The 18,565-nt window shown below is 38.6% G+C and overlaps 3 protein-coding genes across 4 annotated transcripts; all 3 read left to right on the plus strand.

The window, feature by feature from the left end:
- The first annotated feature begins 554 nt into the window (after nt 1–554).
- Nucleotides 555–5,195, plus strand: LOC137722722 (protein PELOTA 1-like). Of its 2 annotated transcripts, none has more exons than XM_068461794.1 (16): nt 555–857; nt 975–1,057; nt 1,510–1,588; nt 1,661–1,735; nt 1,821–1,877; nt 2,012–2,057; nt 2,288–2,363; nt 2,742–2,817; nt 2,904–2,936; nt 3,024–3,092; nt 3,312–3,412; nt 3,752–3,824; nt 3,919–3,957; nt 4,487–4,581; nt 4,693–4,799; nt 4,903–5,195. In XM_068461794.1, exons 1-16 carry the CDS (start codon nt 807–809, stop codon nt 4,974–4,976), a joined length of 1,134 nt encoding a protein of 377 aa, XP_068317895.1. In that variant the 5' UTR covers nt 555–806; the 3' UTR covers nt 4,977–5,195. The 2 variants fall into 2 exon arrangements, with proteins under 2 accessions (XP_068317895.1, XP_068317894.1); XM_068461793.1 differs by having other exon boundaries at nt 558–857; nt 3,312–3,418.
- Nucleotides 5,196–5,690: 495 nt separating this feature from the next.
- LOC137723670 (sugar transport protein 10-like) lies at nt 5,691–7,859 on the plus strand. The gene is made up of 2 exons (XM_068462868.1): nt 5,691–6,083; nt 6,259–7,859. Exons 1-2 carry the CDS (start codon nt 5,960–5,962, stop codon nt 7,659–7,661), a joined length of 1,527 nt encoding a protein of 508 aa, XP_068318969.1. The 5' UTR covers nt 5,691–5,959; the 3' UTR covers nt 7,662–7,859.
- A 3,399-nt stretch (nt 7,860–11,258) lies between these two features.
- On the plus strand, nt 11,259–18,268 carry LOC137723438 (ATP-dependent RNA helicase DEAH13-like). Its single transcript, XM_068462635.1, has 11 exons — nt 11,259–11,483; nt 11,585–11,662; nt 11,742–11,816; nt 11,919–11,968; nt 12,067–12,127; nt 12,214–12,618; nt 13,028–13,273; nt 13,381–13,611; nt 14,256–14,369; nt 14,456–15,682; nt 16,135–18,268. Exons 1-11 carry the CDS (start codon nt 11,394–11,396, stop codon nt 17,593–17,595), a joined length of 4,038 nt encoding a protein of 1,345 aa, XP_068318736.1. The 5' UTR covers nt 11,259–11,393; the 3' UTR covers nt 17,596–18,268.
- The last annotated feature ends 297 nt before the right edge of the window (nt 18,269–18,565 follow it).

The raw sequence follows: 18,565 nt of genomic DNA on the forward strand, positions 1-18,565 counted from the left end.
TGATCCTTCGTTGTTGGGTCCTTACAACAAATCTAATGTATCATTAATCCGGTGCACGGCGTGTGCGCAAGTGATGAATTTAGCAAAAAACCGTGACAAAATTGATGGATATGTTGACATGAATTGGAAGTTTATGGGCGCTCGAACCCAAACTAAAAGTTTGGAAACCTGTTGCGTCATTTACTTGAGTATTTACACATTCAAAGAGAGTATTACGCATTCAAAGGGAGTATTACGCATTCAAAGGCAAGTGTTGTAATTCTATTGGGATAAGGAATTAACCGTATGAGATTCAACCAAATATCTTACCTTGGATATTATCTTATTAGACGAAATCACACCTCAAAATTCACCAAATTTGTTGTTTCTCTGTGTTTGCCCCAGCTCTCTATTCTCTCTATAATTCATCAGTTAAATCAGGCCTACAACACGTATCATCCAAGATCAACTATACGACACCACTGTTTTTAAGTTTCTCATTGCTTTAAGACGTTCGTACGAGTTATCAAAGCACAAAAAAGATAGTTTTTGCAAACAAGTTATCAAAGCACAAAAGTGAAAGTTTGTATATACGCGTCAAACTGTGATAGGTTGAATCTCGAGCAATAGCACGAGTCTACCGGAACCCCTGTTAAACGACCCAGGAGTCTTTCGCACGTGCACGGGCGCACCACTACCGCCACTCAAACCGAAAGCTTCTTACGCTCCTCCTCCTTCGTCTTCCTTCCCCTCGTCGTCGGGACACCCAAAAATCAACACTTTCTCCTTCGAATTTATTCGGACAAGTAATCCTGTACAGCGAGGCCATGAAGATTGTTCGGAAGGACTATATTCCCGGCGGACCTGGCAGCGTTAAGGTAACTTATGATTGATTACTTCATAATTATTACTGTTAATATAGTGATTAGTTTTTGCTGTAAATCTGTAATTTTGATTTGAATTTTGGGTGAATTTTGAATTGGTGGGTGTGGCAGATGATACCGCTGGATTCCGATGATTTGTGGTATGCTTATAATTTGATTGCTCCGGGAGACACAGTCATGGCTGTCACTGTTAGGTAAAACCCTTTTTTTTCTCTTAACATTCTGATTTACTGATTAATTGTAGTTCTAATGTGTATTTACTTGTTACAAAACCAGCTGAATTCAAATTTAATAATTTAATTGGAGGAATTTGAACTTAATTATTAGCTGCGTTTAATTTGTTTCTAAAAGAAACTTTCGTTTTTTCTTTTTCGATCGAAATTTTTTTCTAGGAGTAAGCTTGAGTGAAAACATTAGTGTATTTGTACTTGTGATAACATTGTCTTAGAAATTGTAGGAAGAAAGGACAAGTTTTACTTTGCAATCAGTGCAAGTCGAATGTTTCGATAATTCTGAGTGTATTTTTTCTTATATTCGGAGATGGTATACGAATTCTTTTTTATTACGATATGCTCGGGAACCAGTTTGATTGGTCAACATGCATCCATTAGCAATTTTCATGACAACCGTATGCGTTGTGTAATAGGAAAGTTCTGAGAGAAGCGGCTGCTGGTGGAAGAGATGCAGAGCGCGTGAAGCTGAAGTTAGAAATCAAAGTCGAAGAGGTATGGAGAAATTTTTTCTCTAATTATGCTTTTTGTTCGGTGTTATGTACTTATTTTGTATGTTCCTTTTAGGTTGCTGATTATGACAAAGTAGGAGCTGTCTTGCGTATACGTGGGAAGAATATCTTGGAGAATGAATATGTAAAGGTGAATGTCGTCTTAAATTGAATTTAATACTGATCAATTGACAATTTTCAAGTTCTGCTCTAAGCTTCTCATCTTCCTAATGTAGATAGGAGCATTTCACACTTTGGAGCTTGAGCTGCACCGACCTTTTGTGTTAAGAAAGGTATGGTTTTTGTTGATCTGCACAAGTTTTTAACAATCCATATTTATTTTTCAGTGAATCTTTTGAGTTTCATGTGATATAAACCTGTTATGCAATGCATTGACTTGTGTCGTGCTATGTTGTATGTTTTATAGGATGTCTGGGACTCATTGGCCTTGCACGAACTCCATCAAGCTTCCGGTATATACTCTGTTTTGCCCCCCACCCTCCTCCTTTTCCCTCTGTTTATATATATTAAGAAAAATAAATAAACTCGTTAGATTCTTAAATTAATGTTACTCCTGTTTCTTGTGATATTGACCAATTTCTCTTTGAAATGTTATAATGCAAAACCTCCTCCTTTTTATAGCAATAGAGATTGATGTTTAGGTCTAATACTTACGTGATGCTCCTGTTTCTACGATTTTCAGATCCTGGTGCAAGTGCTGATCTAGCTGTAATTTTAATGCAAGAAGGATTAGCACATATTCTCCTTGTTGGTAAAAGGTGTGCCTTACTTCATTCCCAACATGATTCGTTTAAATGGTGATGAGTGATGGTGATGGTGCGGACCCGTTGTCCATCCCTATACATTACTCATATAGTTATTATTTTATACATTACTCATATGGTTATTATTTTCCTCTCTTTTCTGGTAGTTATTTGCATTAGGATCTTGGTCATATCCTTAAAATGTGTGTTAGGAAAACTGCATGACAGATTGGTTAAAATCTCTTCTTTATGAAATTGTGGATTTTGAAAATATTACTCAGAAAAGCTCAAAAGCCAAGATTGTGCACATGCACACTGTTATCCTGCATTACTTACCATGAACCTGAAATTATGACCTTATGAGACTAATGTTCTTGCAACTATTTCTATCAGTATGACAATTACTCGTTCACGAATAGAAACTTCGATTCCTCGCAAGCACGGACCTGGGATTGCAGGTTATGAATCGGTACGTTTTTCTTTTAGAATTTGTTTTTTTCTGAAATCAAGTTTTCTGATATTATTGCATTACTAATATCTTTCCATCTTTTGCAGGCTTTGAATAAATTCTTCGAGAATGTGTTGCAGGTAATTTCAAATTGAGTTTTTCCCGGAAGCTCCTCACACTGTCAAGCATAGCTTGCATCTAATGAGGCAGGTTTCTATATGTGATAGGCTTTCTTGAAGCACGTTGATTTCAGTGTTGTTCGGTGTGCTGTAATTGCAAGTCCAGGTTTCACAAAGGTGTGATATGACTTTGTATGAGCTTTTGAAACTCATTAGTGTGAAATTGTGAATTGCCTTGAGGCCTTATTTTACTAGTGGACTAGCACTACATATAGATCTTTCTTCTTAAATTAGTTACTTGTGGAGTCAGTCTTTACCTGGTCTTACGAACTGACTTATTATATAAAACAGTAAAACAATTTATTTGATATTAATTTGCATTCTTATCTGCTTCAGGATCAATTTCATCGTCACCTATTATTGGAGGCAGAAAGAAAACAGCTGAGAACTATTATTGAGAACAAGTCGCGGATAATTCTTGTGCACACAAGCTCGGGGTACAAGTATGGTCACATATTCAAACTACTACCATATTTGTGTTGTAAATGTTCTGGATTTCTTGTTCCTGTATCATTTTTATTTTTCAGTGTTCATTTTCCATTGCTGGAGTTGGGGTTACTTTTTAGCAATGAGCCGTGAACACATCATGTTTATAACTTTGTATTTTATAGGGTGACGGGATTTACCAGTTCATACATCCAGTACATGTGATACTTATTTACTCTTTATTATTTAATCTTGTTCCTCACTTGAAGAATCAATACACCATTTCAGTGATCGTTTATGCTTTTCAATCTTAATTTACAAGTGTGCATTTTATCTTCTTGCAATGACAGGCATAGCTTAAGGGAGGTTCTGGATGCTCCAAACATTATGAATATGATAAAAGATACTCAAGCAGCACAAGAGGTACAACACCCAACTTGGTTAATATTCGTAACTCCTTAATTGTCATTGCCAAAGTAAAGAAAAATAACATTGTATTGGACCCTTTCTTCTTCAGGTTAGAGTTCTGCAAGATTTCTTCGGCATGCTTTCAAATGTCAGGTTCTAAACTGAAATATGTGTTTCTTTAATTTAAAGTTATACTTGGATGCCAACTTACCATCCTTTGGAACAATGATTGGAGGCTTATTCTTGATAAGCATGTATACTAAGTCATTGATAGTTGAAGACCAAAAAATGTGGGTTGTACCTCTTATCGAGCACCGAAATTTGATTGATTTCATGATATCTAAGAAATCACTTAATACAGGTCATTGCAAAGGGATTTGTGTATAGGTAGGTAGGTAGATTCAAAAGAAGCTTTGAACATATCTGGTCATAGTAAGAAAACTAAGATAGGATGGAGAGTAACAGTTAAAAGGCAGCTTCAATTCAGTAGTTACTCCCTCCACCCTAAAAGTTAATATATGTGTCTATTAGTCTGTTGGAGGGATAAAATCTCTGTAATTTTTACCCGTAGATTTTTTGTGCTCGGAAGAAATCTTTATCTTATGTTCATCTATCTTTTTCTCCAACATTCTCAAGCATTTTAGCATAGTTATTGAATTATTTTTGTCATCGTGCAGGATCCAGATCGTGCATGCTATGGACCGAAGCATGTCGAAGTTGCTCATGAACGAATGGCTATCCAAACCCTTTTGATAACAGATGAACTCTTCAGGTTAGTTTAATTGTCTCTTCTTTACTATTAATGGACTGGTCCAAAAGATCCTTTTATTACTGGAGAAATGTAGTTTAAAGGCTGTAACAATAAGAATTTCTTGATGGACAGGAATGCCGATGTTGTAGCGAGGCAAAGGTATGCCACTCTAGTGAAATCAGTGAAGGATTCAGGGGGCACTGTTCATATATTTTCTTCTTTGCATGTTTCAGGAGAACGTAAGTATTTGCATCGTTCATACCAATGCTGCTTTAAGCATCTGACACTTTTTATAAAAAAATTTCCGGACCAAACTTTCTAATCATCTTATCATATGAACAGAGCTGGCACAAATAACCGGCATTGCTGCAATCCTTCGTTTCCCTCTACCCGACCTGGACGATATAGAGATGTAACGGAACAAGCGATCTGTTGAAATCATCAGCTTTGTGTTGTAACTTATATGTTATAGTTAGCCTTCAATTTGTTACACCTACACAAATAACAGTTGTAACGGGCTTATAGCAATTTCTTGTCATTTTCATTTATTTGACCACGACTCGTTAAAATGTTACGAGTATTGTTTATATCGTAATACGATAATCATATTGAGTGAAGTATATTTTTGACTTTAATTCGAGTACTCCCGGCTCTTTTAATTATCTTCAGGTGCTGTGGGTACACGAAAAACGGGGTGTTCCAAGTTGTGGTTGGTCCGAGAACTTTTGCCACCTGGTGTTACTAATTTCACGTATTATAGTAATAGTACTATAGTTGACACCGAGCATATTATCATGTTATGAAGTTGTATCGAAATTTCAGAACATCCCGTGGAGACGGCAAATCAATGAAAGTCAAAAGGGTTTGCTATCCAGAATTACAAGAGTAAATTCCATCTCCTAAATCTCCTAAAACAGGTGATATTTGACCAAGTTGGCTACAAACATAGGTGGTGAAACAAATGAATGGATAACCTACATTTTTGGGACTTTATAATTTGAGGGGCTATTTTAAGAGGAACTTCATGTGCGAATTCATCTGCATCCCGAAGAATGAGGGATAAAATTGAATTAACAGGAGATACAAAGATTGCAGTTTCTTTGTTTCTTTCATTTCCTCGTTAGAGTAATCCTCGAGAACGGAAGTGGTGGTTAGCTTTCTTAGGCTCGAATGCCATGAACAAATATCTTAAATTCACAGCATTACTTGGCTAAGAAGGTTAATTACCTCTCCGTAGATTGTTGTTTTTGAGGGGGGCTAAAGTATTTGTATGGTTCGAATGCTGTAGTACTTGCCCCCGCTACCACGGCAAAAGTTTGGTTTATTACCAAACCCTTTCTTGAAGAACAAGAAACAAGGAAAAAAGGAGAAAGAAAAACGTGTTTAGATTGTTGAAAAGATGTCGAGAGGGACTGTCGTGGTTGTAAGCGGGGTGAGGCAAAATGACGGAAACATCACCAACTTCGTGTTGGTGAATTGCCTGGTTGCTGCCTGGGCTGGTCTCCTCTTTGGTTACGACACAGGTTGCCCTCAAGCTCTTATCATCCGTATAATTTCCTTTTACATTTTTTACTAACATGTTATCAAAATACGTTTTTCACCGCAATCAATACAATGTTGATGTGCATCGGTTCGTTTTGCTTAGAGAATTTCTTTTAAAGAAGAAGGTATTTATGTAATGGTGGAAATGTTTTGCAGGAGGTGTGATTTCGAGGGAAGCTTTTCTGAGGAAGTTTTTTCCATCGGCATTCAAAGAAAGGGAAGCGGACAACGAAAACATGTACTGCAAACCGCAGAACCATCTGATGATTTTGTTCACCTCTTCTGTCTACATTGCAGCAATGGTATCCGCCCTGGTTGCTTCTCCAGTAACCAGGGCCTTCGGTCGAAACATTTCCATGCGCATTAGCGGCGCTACCTACTTGATCGGTGCCATCCTCAGTGCCGCTGCAGTGAACGCTGTAATGCTCATCATCGGTCGCATTTTCCTCGGCATTGGCATTGGTTTCGCCCTTCAGTCGAGTATAATCTTTTTGTCAGAAATGGCGCCGGCCTTTATCAGAGGAGCTCTCAACTTTATCCTCCAACTGAATGTGACAATTGGGATTTTAGTGGCGAATTTCGTCAACTATAGCGCCGGACATATAAAAGGTGGATGGGGAGGGAGAGTTTCTTTAGCATCGGCAATTATTCCGGCGCTACTGCTTTTGGTCGGGTCTCTCTTCCTGCCGGACACTCCCAATTCCATGCTTGACAGAGGCCAACCGGCTGACAAGGTAAAGAAACTGTTACAGAAGATTCACGGCACGTCAAATGTGGAGGTGGAGTTCCAAGACCTTGTTTTCGCCACCGCGGCTGCGAAAAAAGTAAACTCGCCGATGAAAAATCTCTTGTTTCATCCCAAGTATAGGCCTTACCTTGTCATGTGCATCTTTATTCCGATTTTCCAACAGGTCGCCGGCATCAACGCCATCACATTCTACGCGCCGACCCTATTCAAGAAATTAGGGTTCGGTCACAAGGCCTCACTTATGTCCAGCGCTATAACCGGAGTTGTGAACGTTGTTGCTACGTGTGTTTCTGTCGCGGGTGTGGACACATTCGGACGGAGGCCCTTGTTTCTTGTAGGCGGTGTACAAATGTTTATATGTCAAATAGCGGTGGCAGCGATGGTGGCGATCAAGTTTGGAATTTCGGGACATGGGAACATGTCGAAAAGCGAAGCGGATTTTTTGGTGATTTTAATTTGCTTCTACGTAGCAGCATTTGCTTGGTCTTGGGGGCCATTGGGATGGTTAGTACCAAGTGAAATATGCCCGTTGGAGGTGAGATCAGCAGCGCAAGCACTGAATGTGTCTGTCAACATGTTGTTCATGTTTGGAATTGCTCAATCTTCCCTCACTATGTTCTGCCACCTCAAGTTCGGTCTCTTCTTCCTCTTTGCCGGATTCGTGTTGATCATGACGGTTTTCGCGTTCTTTTTCGTGCCGGAGACGAAGAACGTTCGAATGGAAGCTATGGACAGTGTGTGGAGGGAGCATTGGTTCTGGGGGAGGTATGTACCCGAGCCGCAGGAGGTTTCTGACTGTGAGATGAATTAATCAAAAGATCATCGCATGTTAATTTTTTGACAAAGTTCTAGGGTGGACTTTAGGTGCAAGTTAAATGTACAAATTTACCATGTGTACTTTCTTTCTTTGTCCATAAATGAACTTGATGAGCATTGGTTTTGGGAGACTTTTTTTTATTGGGTTGTGCTATCCACACACCCTTTTTACTTCTCATACATTCTTTTAATTTATAGCCGTTAGATCGAATAAATTGAAGAAAATCAAATGATAGAAATTAATAAGGAGTGTGTGAGAAGTAAAAAGGGATGGGTGGATATCACACCCTTTTTTATTTTTAGGGTGATTTTGTGTAAAATCAATAAAAAGTTACAATATTAATAATATATCAACAATATTTATGTTAATTATAAATAAGTCAATCATGTATTGTGATACTTAAATGCATTTAAAATTAACAAAATTTGTTATTACAGCTGGCACCCACTTCAATCGACACTTCATTTTTCCATAGTTTTTATATCTTGGAATAAGTCAATACAGATCAACAGTGTCTTTCTTGATTCTGTTTTTTACATTTAGTTCTAGATACTGCATTGCAATGTCCATTTATTGGTTTCGTTTTTTTTTTTCCATCACTGACACAGCTTCTACATGTTCCTTTACATTTGGATTCAGACACAGCAATGCAAAGCCTCGTTTCATGGTTCTGTTTTTTACTTTTAGATTCAGACGTTGCAACGCAATGTCTGTTTCCTGATTCTATGTTTTTCATCACTCACACATCTCTTACACTTCACACATCGCACGACTCTAAGTTTTACATTTGAATTCATGAATCATTCTCTTAATTTCTCAATAGCTCCTTAGTGCTGGCCATCCAATGGGTGAGGAGGACATCGATCTTCTAATCCTTGCATCTTAGTAGACTGGTGTTGCCTACATACGACAGGTGAGGATCCAGTAATGCTTTACTAATGTATTGACTTGTATTTTACAACAAAAATTTCAGCGTGTCAGAATCAAATAATTTTCGGAAACTATCAAGTTATGAAAGTATAAATTGTAGAAATTGTATGTAAACAAGTTGTTTAGTGGATTGAGACAAAAGACAACAACGTAGTTTTGATGACTTAATAACACTTCTTGTTAATTCTTATGCAGCAGCGAATGGTCTTGTTATGTTAGTTGGTTCTTGGTTGTCAAGTTCGTTACCTTAATTGGTACTTAATCTTATTTTAACTAATTTTTTTGTCTTCTTTTGTGGCAACAACGTATATTTAAATCTAACAGTGTTTACACAAATTAATAATGACTTCATAAGTCTTGAGAGTGCACAATATTAATTTGTAAGCAAGCGTGGTTTTACTTAATTATACAAATTAAGAGGCCTTAATTAAAAATAATAATTCTATTTGAACTTGCAAAATTGATATATATTTTCTTAAATAAAAAGGGAACTAGCTAGTGGTCTCATTTTTATTTAAAAAATAATAAATTCACACATTGTCCATGTCTTCCAATCGAACGTTTGGAAATTATATATTAAAACTACCCTGCTTCTATTTAAAAATATTTTTTTAAAGCATAATGATTAGTGTCCATATAATGAATTTTCAAATGATAAGTATATTCCTACATATATTCCAAATACGGATGGAAATCCTCTCCGAATCCTCTTCGCGAGGACAAGATAGATTTTATCTGTTCATCGTACATCGTGCGGCTAGCTTTCGTTAGGTAATGTTTGTGTTTAGTTTTAAATAAAGAATTCAAAATGGTTTCTAACTGCATGATGCACAATAAATGAATAAGATGTGAGAATCTTATTCGAATGAGATCTAAATTCCAAAATTACAATTTACCAAATACTCAATAATTTTATTTTACTTTATTCTCACAGTTTTTTTTAATAAAGTAAGCAACACCAAACTAGCCCAAGTAGGGCAGGGGAAATTTGAAAATATAAACATTTTGAGAAGCACCTAACGAAATATAGCCTATGTTTTTCATGTGTTATAAAATTAACCAAAATTGAAGTGAAAAAGACTTAATTACCCGTAGGTTAAAACTCTCCTCCTCCTACCTCTACTGTTTGTCTCCTACGCTCCACGAGGTTGAAGAAAGAGAAAGCATTCATTTTTGCAGAAGAATCTCCCAAATCCAATCCAACACAACACTTTCTCATTTCCTTGCCCTAAACTGAATTCCTTAAGGGAGGAAGACAGTAATATCAAATATTAGATAATTTATGTTACGTACTCAAGTTCAAGGGAAGAGCCCAACTCAAAAGACTAGCTTGATAGGTGGGAGGACCCCAATGACTTAAGTACCACTACACTATTTTCTGGTGTAGCCCATGTGGAATCATAACATCACACCACCCTTCGGAATAACCGACGCCAACGGCGGCCCTTACTCTGGTGGCTTTCACTCTGAATGGCGGCGCAACCTTTGGTCGTCCCGTTAAGGTAGCCCTTTCCAGATTGCCCCCTCTGCAGGGTCGGGACCCGACGCCCACGGAGTTCCTTACTTTGGTGGCTTTCACTTTTAATGGCAGTGCACCCTTTGGTCGTCCCGTTAAGGTAGGCCTTTCCAGGTCTCCCCCTCCGCAGCGTCGGAACCCAGGCTCTGATACGAATGTTAGGTACTCAAACCCAAGAGAAGAGCCCAACCCAAAAGACTAGCCTGATAGGTGGGAGGACCCAAGGACTTAAGTACCACTACACCATTTTTGGTGTAGCCGATGTGGGATCATAACAATTTAGATCATGATAGCATGTATTGCTCTTCCTCTCTGACTCGTAACTTTTCGGATACAGATAGGTACTGGATCAGATTGATTTTCAAATTGTAACCGTAATCCTATTGTTTTCTTGCGTTTTCTCAGCATCCAAACAATCAATGTTTCCATTATGTGCGTGCAGATTCTGGGCAACCAATCGATTGAAGGTTTTGATTCGAAATCAATTGAGGGATTGAGATTGAGATTAGCATTGAGAAATTAGGTGCGTAGGGATTTGGATCCTCTCTTGAGAAGATGGTCCGAATCCCTCTAACCAGATAACAAAGGTCGTTGGATTTTGATCCAACGGCTACAAACAGGGAGTCCCTTTAAAAGTTATAATAATTGTAGTTGTTGAATTTTGATCCAACGGTCCATGTTATATGGTCAGGAGGATTCGGACCCCCTGCTCAGGAGAGGATCCAAATCCAGGTACATAGGAGACAAACAGCCGAGGTAGGAGGAAAAGAAAGAGTTAACTTGTGGGTAACTAAGTCCTTTCATTTCAATTTTGGTTAATTTGATAACAAATGGAAAACATAGGCTATATTTCATTATGTGGTTCTCAAAATGGTTATGTTTCCATATTTACGATAGAAAAATCACGAGCTGGTGGTTCAATGTAAATGACGAAGTACGAGACTTCTTTAAAATTAAAAATTGGAGGTCTCAGGTTTGAAACGCTCTGCTGATATGGAAGCCAGACTTGTGGTCAGGAAGAGTCTGAAATAATGTTTCGGTAACTCTTTCTATCTCTTGAAAGTGATGGATAATGGTGGTTTGCACCAATAGTCTACTTTAAAAACAAAAAAACAAAAAAAAATTCCGATAGGCCAGCCAGGGTTTAGGTTTATGGGCAACTACTACTTGAACCCTAAACCCTGTCATTGAACATCAAATCAGTGACGTCAGCCTGTTCGACCGTCGTTCTGGGGCTGTGGCGTGAAGCAAAGGCCGGCAGATAAGTCGACGAACCAACCATGGAACTTTGCTTGGGAGATGGCGGGGTAGATAGCAACGCCCTCGTATTGCCAGCCAAGAGAGGGAACAAAAGGAAGGTCACCAATCAGGTGAAAAACTGAAACTAATTTACTGATATCACTGCCTTCTTTCTTTTCTGTCAATGAATTCCAATTAATTTGTTCCTGAATCTAATTTGATTTCACCCTAGGAGTGTGGAAAACCCACTAAAAGAAGAAAAGCGCCAACGGTTAGCAAATCCCAGCGGAGGAGGCTCAAGAAGTTGGAGGTTCGTTGGTTTATCTGTCTGCGTTTTCGATTTGTTTTGATCTTTGTTTCGTTCTTCGCTTAATTTGATTTTACCGTAGGGGAGTGGAAAACCCAATAAATCAAAAGCACCAATGGTTAGCAAATCCCAGCAGAGGAAGCTGAAGAAGTTGGAGGTGTGTTGGTGTATGTACCTGTACATTTTCGTTTTGTTTCATTTCGGTTCTCTCTTAAGTTGATTTGGATTTGGAATGGTTTGCTGTGTTTTAATTCTTCAGGATGAGAAGGAAAAAGCCCTTTCAATCTCCAAAAGCATTGAGGCCTTAGAGTACGCCTACATATACCTTCCTTGCTCCCTCCCCTCTTCTTGTTTGATATACAGATGGGGTTTGATGAAATTAATTTTGTGTTGTTTACGTTTATCAGGAAATATGAGCTTCCAGAGGCTGCATATTCTCTTCTGCAGTCTTCAAAGAACATTGGCAAGGTTTGTATTTGCCAGTTTAATCAAATTTTGATGCATTTCTTTATTCATAATAGGAGTTTCATTCTGTTTAATTACTATGTTTTTAGGTTGAGTCTAAAAAGGAGAAACGTCAGAAGGCCGTACTATTTTCCAAAGCTGGCTTTGAAGCTTTCATGACTGACCCCCAACCATTTAACAAGGTAGATAGAGACCATACTTGTAGTGAAAGTGAACCTGAGGTAGAAAAAACTCAATCAAGGCGGGATATTGCCAAGAATGACCTGGTGCAGTCAAAGTTATTACAAAAAGAAATCCAAAAGAAGACATCTTTTTCATTGGACTCATCTCAGGGTCAAGTTTGTGGCAGAGGGCAAGGCGTCAATGGCGGAACTGCTGCTGCCTCGTCAGTTATTACAAATGCTATTAACAACAAACTTGAAATGTCTTTGCAACAAGATACAAACGTTTCTCCCACTTCATGTGTGAATGGTGATAATGAAATATCAAAGACAGTATGTTTCTCTTCATCACATTATGAGTTCTTCAAAGTATCTTTTCTTCATGTTATTCATTTTGCTAACTGATTACATCAAATCCCATTATTGGTTGATGCATCTTAAAAAGGAAATTTTTGTTGCTCTTTGGGCATATATTCTATTGTAGCGATACTCCCTCCTTCTCAGTTGAGAATAACAACAGGAACAAACAAATAATGGCCTATGATCAATCCGATATCACATTGGATTTTGGATAAGTAGTAAGGGTAACAAACTAACAATGTGCAAGACACAATCAACATGCTATACTTTACTGTGTAACAGTAGTTAGAACTGTGGTATTACAATTTTTTGTATATCTGGCTGACATTCATTTATATATGACTGCTACCAACTAACTGTACCTGGGGATGGATTTGCATAGGACCACATAAAAGAGACACCAAAAGCAAATGTCAGCAGGGTGAGTAAATCATCAATTTCTCCTGCACCGAGGCCTCTAATTTCCCCAACCATAGTGCACGTATCAAGACCTGAGGAAGTTGAAAACACAAGGAAGGATCTCCCTATAATAATGATGGAGCAGGAGGTAATGGAGGCTGTTAATGACCATTCCACTGTTATTATATGCGGAGAGACTGGTTGTGGTAAAACCACCCAAGTTCCTCAGGTAGGTTTATTTCTATATTATTGTTTTTATATTTATCTTTACTGTGTATGCTTGATCTTGATTTCCTTTACTCTCCTAATTCCTACATTTTGGTTCACATATTGCAGTTTCTTTTTGAAGCTGGCTTTGGTTCTAGTTCCTCTTCTGTACGAAGTGGTATAATTGGTGTTACTCAACCTCGCCGTGTTGCAGTCCTTGCTACTGCTAAGCGTGTGGCATATGAGCTTGGTCTTCATTTAGGTAAAGAGGTTGGGTTTCAAGTTAGGTATGACAAAAGGATTGGTGAAAGTTGCTCCATCAAATTCATGACAGATGGAATATTACTACGAGAACTTCAGGTTCAATAGCCAAGCAGTTTTTTCTATGCATATCATGATATAAATAACTGTGCATCAAACAATTACCTTTTCGCTACTTGTCCTCTGTGTGTGTGCGCATGTACGTGTGTGATCAGAATTTTTAGGCCAAACTATTTGCACATAATGTTACATCTGTATAGGTTTAGTTTTGAGGGGAACATGATAAACAGATGGTTTTAGATAATGGAATTAGACCAACAATATCATTCCTTTTTTTGCTTGAAAGTAACACCCCCTTCTTCTCGCTCACATTCCTTGCTTGTTTCTCTCATCTTATCAAAAAGCCAACAAAGGATAAGAATGAAGCCATTAATGTCAAGTTGCAGTATTATGATATATATGCATGTATATATTTATATACATACTATTGAACCATGAGGATGGAATTACTAGATCATTAAATATTATTTGCACAATATACTTTAGCATGAAGACGTTCAAATGGGCCACTTTTATTCAGTCCTGAACTGAACATATAATGGTTTTGGTTTTCCCCCTTTCTCAATTGTACGAGGATTGATCGTTACTTCTTGGGATCAATTTCCATCTTTTTTTTTGCTGTCACGTTTATGCAATATATGTTCAGCGTAGTTAAAGCAAGCTCTTTTTTTTTTTTGGTACAGAATGACTTTTTGTTGAAGCGATACTCTGTCATAATTCTTGATGAGGCTCATGAGCGGAGCTTGAACACCGACATACTTATTGGAATGCTTTCACGTGTAATTCGTACTCGCGAGGTGAAACTCAATAATGTTTATTGCCAAGAATTTTGTTAGTCAAGGCTTTTGACCCTTTTATTGTACTGATTTGCATCTGGTGGCAGGAAAGATATGCAGAGCAGCAAAAAGAAATGCTTTCAGGAAGAACTATAAGTCCTGATCAAAGGATTTTTCCTTTGAAGCTTGTTCTGATGAGTGCCACCTTGCGAGTGGAAGACTTCATTTCTGGTAAAAAGCTTTTTCATGATCCCCCACCAGTTATAGAAGTTCCCACCAGACAGTTTCCTGTATCCATTCACTTCTCAAAGAGAACTAAGGAAAAGGATTATATTGAGCAAGCATATAAAAAAGTCTTGGCAATTCACAAGAGGCTGCCACATGGGGGAATACTTGTGTTTGTCACTGGGCAGAGGGAAGTAGAGTACTTGTGCCAAAAACTGCGTAGAGCTTCAAAGGCACAGATTATAAAAACATCTAAAGGAGATAAGAGGAGTGATGCCAGTGAAGTTTCTGAAATAAATTCTGCTGAGGAAATAGACATGAAGGAGATTAATGAAGCGTTTGAGGTTCATGGAAGTTCAGAGGGCCATCAGACTGATAGATTTAGCTCTATTGATGAAGATCAATATGATGTAGATGAGGATGAGTTGGATGCCTCATATGATTCAGAAACAGGGAGTGAACTGGAAAGTTTTGGCGAGGATGGGGATTCATTGTTCCATGATATCCCTGAAAATGATAGTAATGTTGCTAAAGTTTTAGGAGAGGAGCGGGGAATTGCTTCACTGAAAGCCGCTTTTGAAGCTTTAGCTGGAAAAACTTCTTTAAACTCCAACTCTGATGTGAAAGAACCTATTTCAGATACTGTAGACTCTTGCAATCCTAGCATGGGAAAAAAGTGTGGGTTTGAAAACAATGATTATCCTGGCGGATTGCATGTTCTCCCTCTTTATGCAATGCTGCCTGCGGCAGCTCAACTTCGTGTATTTGAAGAAGTCAAGGAAGGAGAACGTCTTGTTGTTGTGGCCACTAATGTGGCTGAAACCTCTTTAACTATACCTGGGATAAAGTATGTTGTCGATACTGGAAAAGAGAAAGTGAAGAACTACAATTCCTCAAGTGGCATGGAAACATATGAAGTACAGTGGATAAGTAAGGCATCGGCTGCTCAGCGTGCAGGAAGAGCGGGAAGAACCGGGCCTGGCCACTGTTACCGTCTGTATTCTTCTGCAGCATATAGTAACATATTTCCTGATTTTTCTCTGGCTGAAATATCTAAGGTCCCTGTGGATGGTGTTGTCCTTCTCATGAAATCCATGAATATTGACAAGGTAGGTGCAAAATGTGTTTTAGTGTTAGGTCTATATCTCTTATAATCTTCTAGCTGTCTTGTTTTTCATGTTAACAATTTACAACAGTGGGTACACATATACTGATCCCTAAGATATTGATGTACCATAAAACATTTTTAAGTTGTTTTTCAGTAACTTGATTTGTGGGGGGTGTGCATTTTCCGACTATGCATAAAATTGACAATACTGACCTCATGGGGTTAGGTGTGGTATCTAATTGGCTGTAGATGTATCGTCCATCTTCTTTTGTTCATGGTTTTGGATGGTTCTTACTAGGTTTTAGGCAGTGTTTTGTTTCACCTGAACGTATGTTAATTTTTTTTTTATCTTGATGCTATTTGGTAATAATGTTTTATATGGTCTTATTTATGCTTCCTCTTTTACGCCTGGACTGGTGTTATACTATGTGACCTTGTTTTTTGGGCATCCAGGTATCCAATTTTCCATTTCCAACTCCTCCAGATGGTGCTGCCTTGGATGAAGCAGAGCGTTGCTTGAAGATTCTTCAAGCACTTGACAAAGGTGGAAGACTGACACCTCTAGGGAGGGCCATGGCTCATTACCCCATGAGTCCTCGCCACGCTAGGATGCTCCTTACTGTTATTCAAGTCCTGAGTAAGAAGAAGAGTTCCGGAGCTAATTTAGTGCTAGCATACGCAGTTGCAGCAGCTGCTGCTTTGAGTTTGTCAAATCCTTTTGTAAGGCAGTTTGAAGATAGCCACAAAGAAAGCCATGAATTAAACATGGACGGGAACATTAAAGTTATAGACAAGCTAGAGAAATTGGGGAGGAAGAAACTAAAAGAAACTGTGAAAATGTTCCGTGAAAAATTTTCTAATCCCAGCAGCGATGCTCTGTCCGTAGCTTTTGCTTTGCAGTGCTATGAACTTGCAGAGAGCCCAGTGGAATTCTGTAATGCCAACGGTCTACACCCAAAAACAATGGAGGAGATGTCCAAGCTGAGAAAGCAACTACTCCAGCTTGTCTTTAATCAAAGTGGTGTTTCTGGTGGCGAGAATGACTTTTCATGTACTTTTGGAAGTCGGGAAGATGTTGAACATGTTTGGAGGGTTTCCCATGGTAAGATCCCTCTTTCATTGTATGAGGAAGAGCTCCTACGCCAAGCTATCTGTGCTGGTTGGGCAGATAGGGTTGCGAAACGCATTAGAGGAAGTTCAGGGTCATCTGAAGGAGATAGAAAAGTTCATGCAGTTCGATATCAAGCCTGCATGCTTAAAGAGAGAGTGTTTCTCCACCGTTGGTCGTCTGTTTCTAATTCAGCCCCCGAGTTTCTGGTATACAGTGAGTTGATACAGACAAGACGTCCTTACATGCACGGTGTTACTAGTGTAAAAACAGAATGGCTTGTTGAGTATGCTCGGTCTCTGTGCACTTTCTCGGCACCCCGGACGGATACCAAACCTTACTATGAGCCTCTTAATGACCGAGTATTACATTATGTCATTCCAGCCTTTGGTCCTCATTTATGGGAGCTTCCACTGCATACTGATCCTATTGAAGACTATAAAGACCGAGTGTCTGTTTTCGCTTATGGTTTGCTGAACGGCCAGGTGTTGCCATGTTTAAGATGTGTTCTCGAGTCTATGGCCGCCCCTCCTGCTACTGTTTTAAGGCCAGAGGCAGCAGGTCAAGCACGGGTAGGGAATCTTTTGGCCAAGCTGAGAATGAAAAAGATAGACAGTTGTGCTATGTTAAGAAAGGTCTGGAAGGAGAATCCCAGCGAATTGAAAACAGAAATGCTGGACTGGTTTCAAGAGAGTTTCCGCCGCAAGAATTTTGAAACTCTTTGGTCGCAAATGCACATTGAAGTTCTTTTAGAGCCTGAAGAACGATTCCCCAAGACATGGAGGAAAGCAAAAGTGAAAAAATAGAAGTGCTGGTTTGCAAGTTTGGCCAGCATACCGACCATGTTTTTTCAACACTAGATACTTGTTGATGGTCTAAGTGGTACTCAACCAGGCTAATGTTGTTTCAAACAGGGCAGTATCCAACAAAATTTCGGCCTTGCAGTTTCAGCTTCTGTTGGCCATCATTGTATGATTCACATGCATCAAAAATGAAATCCAGGACATTGTTTTGCGTAATACGAGCATAGAATTCGTTTCTAACTATTGAAACACCCCTGGTGATCGAACTGGCGTACTTGTTGAGGTTCTCTATTATTGTATCAGAGAGTAATTCAACAAGTGTGTCAAAGTCCACGTTTCTAGAGAGCATTACTCCATTAATTAAAAATGGTTTGCAAATTCAAAAGTTGCTTTGATAAAAGGGGGAGAATAGTAGAAAAGATAAAAGAAAAAGAAGAAGAAAGAGATGGGTGGTGGATCCGTCGATCATTCAGGAATTAGCATCTCTCTCCCTCTCTGTAATTTAGTGGCATCCCTTAAAGCAAGGCTGCATCCCCACGTGCCCTCCATTTCCCTGGTGATTTGATCTAATACATTTGGATTATTTGTTTTCTTTTCTGTACAAGTACATATAGGCCGAGTATATTAATTTTTTTTTCTTCTTAGAATATCAGTAGTTAGTTTCGTCACAATAATCTACTTTTTAAGGGATCAAAAAGACTCGTCACATTCCAACCCAACCCAATATCCCCTCTCCCTCTCTCTCTCACATTCTAGCACACACATGTAGGTGTTATAGTTTGACTCAAAAAACACCACAACGAGTATCATCCAACCCAACCCACCTTCCTTTTCTAAAGTTTTCTTTGTTCTTCACGAGAAGGCTACTTTTCGCAACAAATTTGTAGTTCAATTACTTAAAAACATTCACTTTTACAACTTAAAATTCTGAGTTTGATTTTCTTTTCTTTGTTTACCCAGAAAATAAAATCAA

Source organism: Pyrus communis, chromosome 17 (genome assembly GCF_963583255.1).
Source record: "Pyrus communis chromosome 17, drPyrComm1.1, whole genome shotgun sequence".
Lineage (NCBI taxonomy): Eukaryota > Viridiplantae > Streptophyta > Magnoliopsida > Rosales > Rosaceae > Pyrus > Pyrus communis.

Bases quoted from the DNA above. Each gene is read 5' to 3' on its own strand.
- LOC137722722 (XM_068461793.1), top strand. From the start codon at position 807: ATGAAGATTGTTCGGAAGGACTATATTCCCGGCGGACCTGGCAGCGTT. The intron at 2,818-2,903 runs GTACGTTTTTCT...CATCTTTTGCAG, and splicing joins GGATTGCAGGTTATGAATCG to GCTTTGAATAAATTCTTCGA. The intron at 3,825-3,918 runs GTACAACACCCA...TTTCTTCTTCAG, and splicing joins ATACTCAAGCAGCACAAGAG to GTTAGAGTTCTGCAAGATTT.
- LOC137723438 (XM_068462635.1), top strand. From the start codon at position 11,394: ATGGAACTTTGCTTGGGAGATGGCGGGGTAGATAGCAACGCCCTCGTA. The intron at 11,663-11,741 runs GTTCGTTGGTTT...ATTTTACCGTAG, and splicing joins GGAGGCTCAAGAAGTTGGAG to GGGAGTGGAAAACCCAATAA. The intron at 15,683-16,134 runs GTAGGTGCAAAA...TTGGGCATCCAG, and splicing joins AATCCATGAATATTGACAAG to GTATCCAATTTTCCATTTCC.
- LOC137723670 (XM_068462868.1), top strand. From the start codon at position 5,960: ATGTCGAGAGGGACTGTCGTGGTTGTAAGCGGGGTGAGGCAAAATGAC. The intron at 6,084-6,258 runs GTTGCCCTCAAG...AATGTTTTGCAG, and splicing joins CCTCTTTGGTTACGACACAG to GAGGTGTGATTTCGAGGGAA.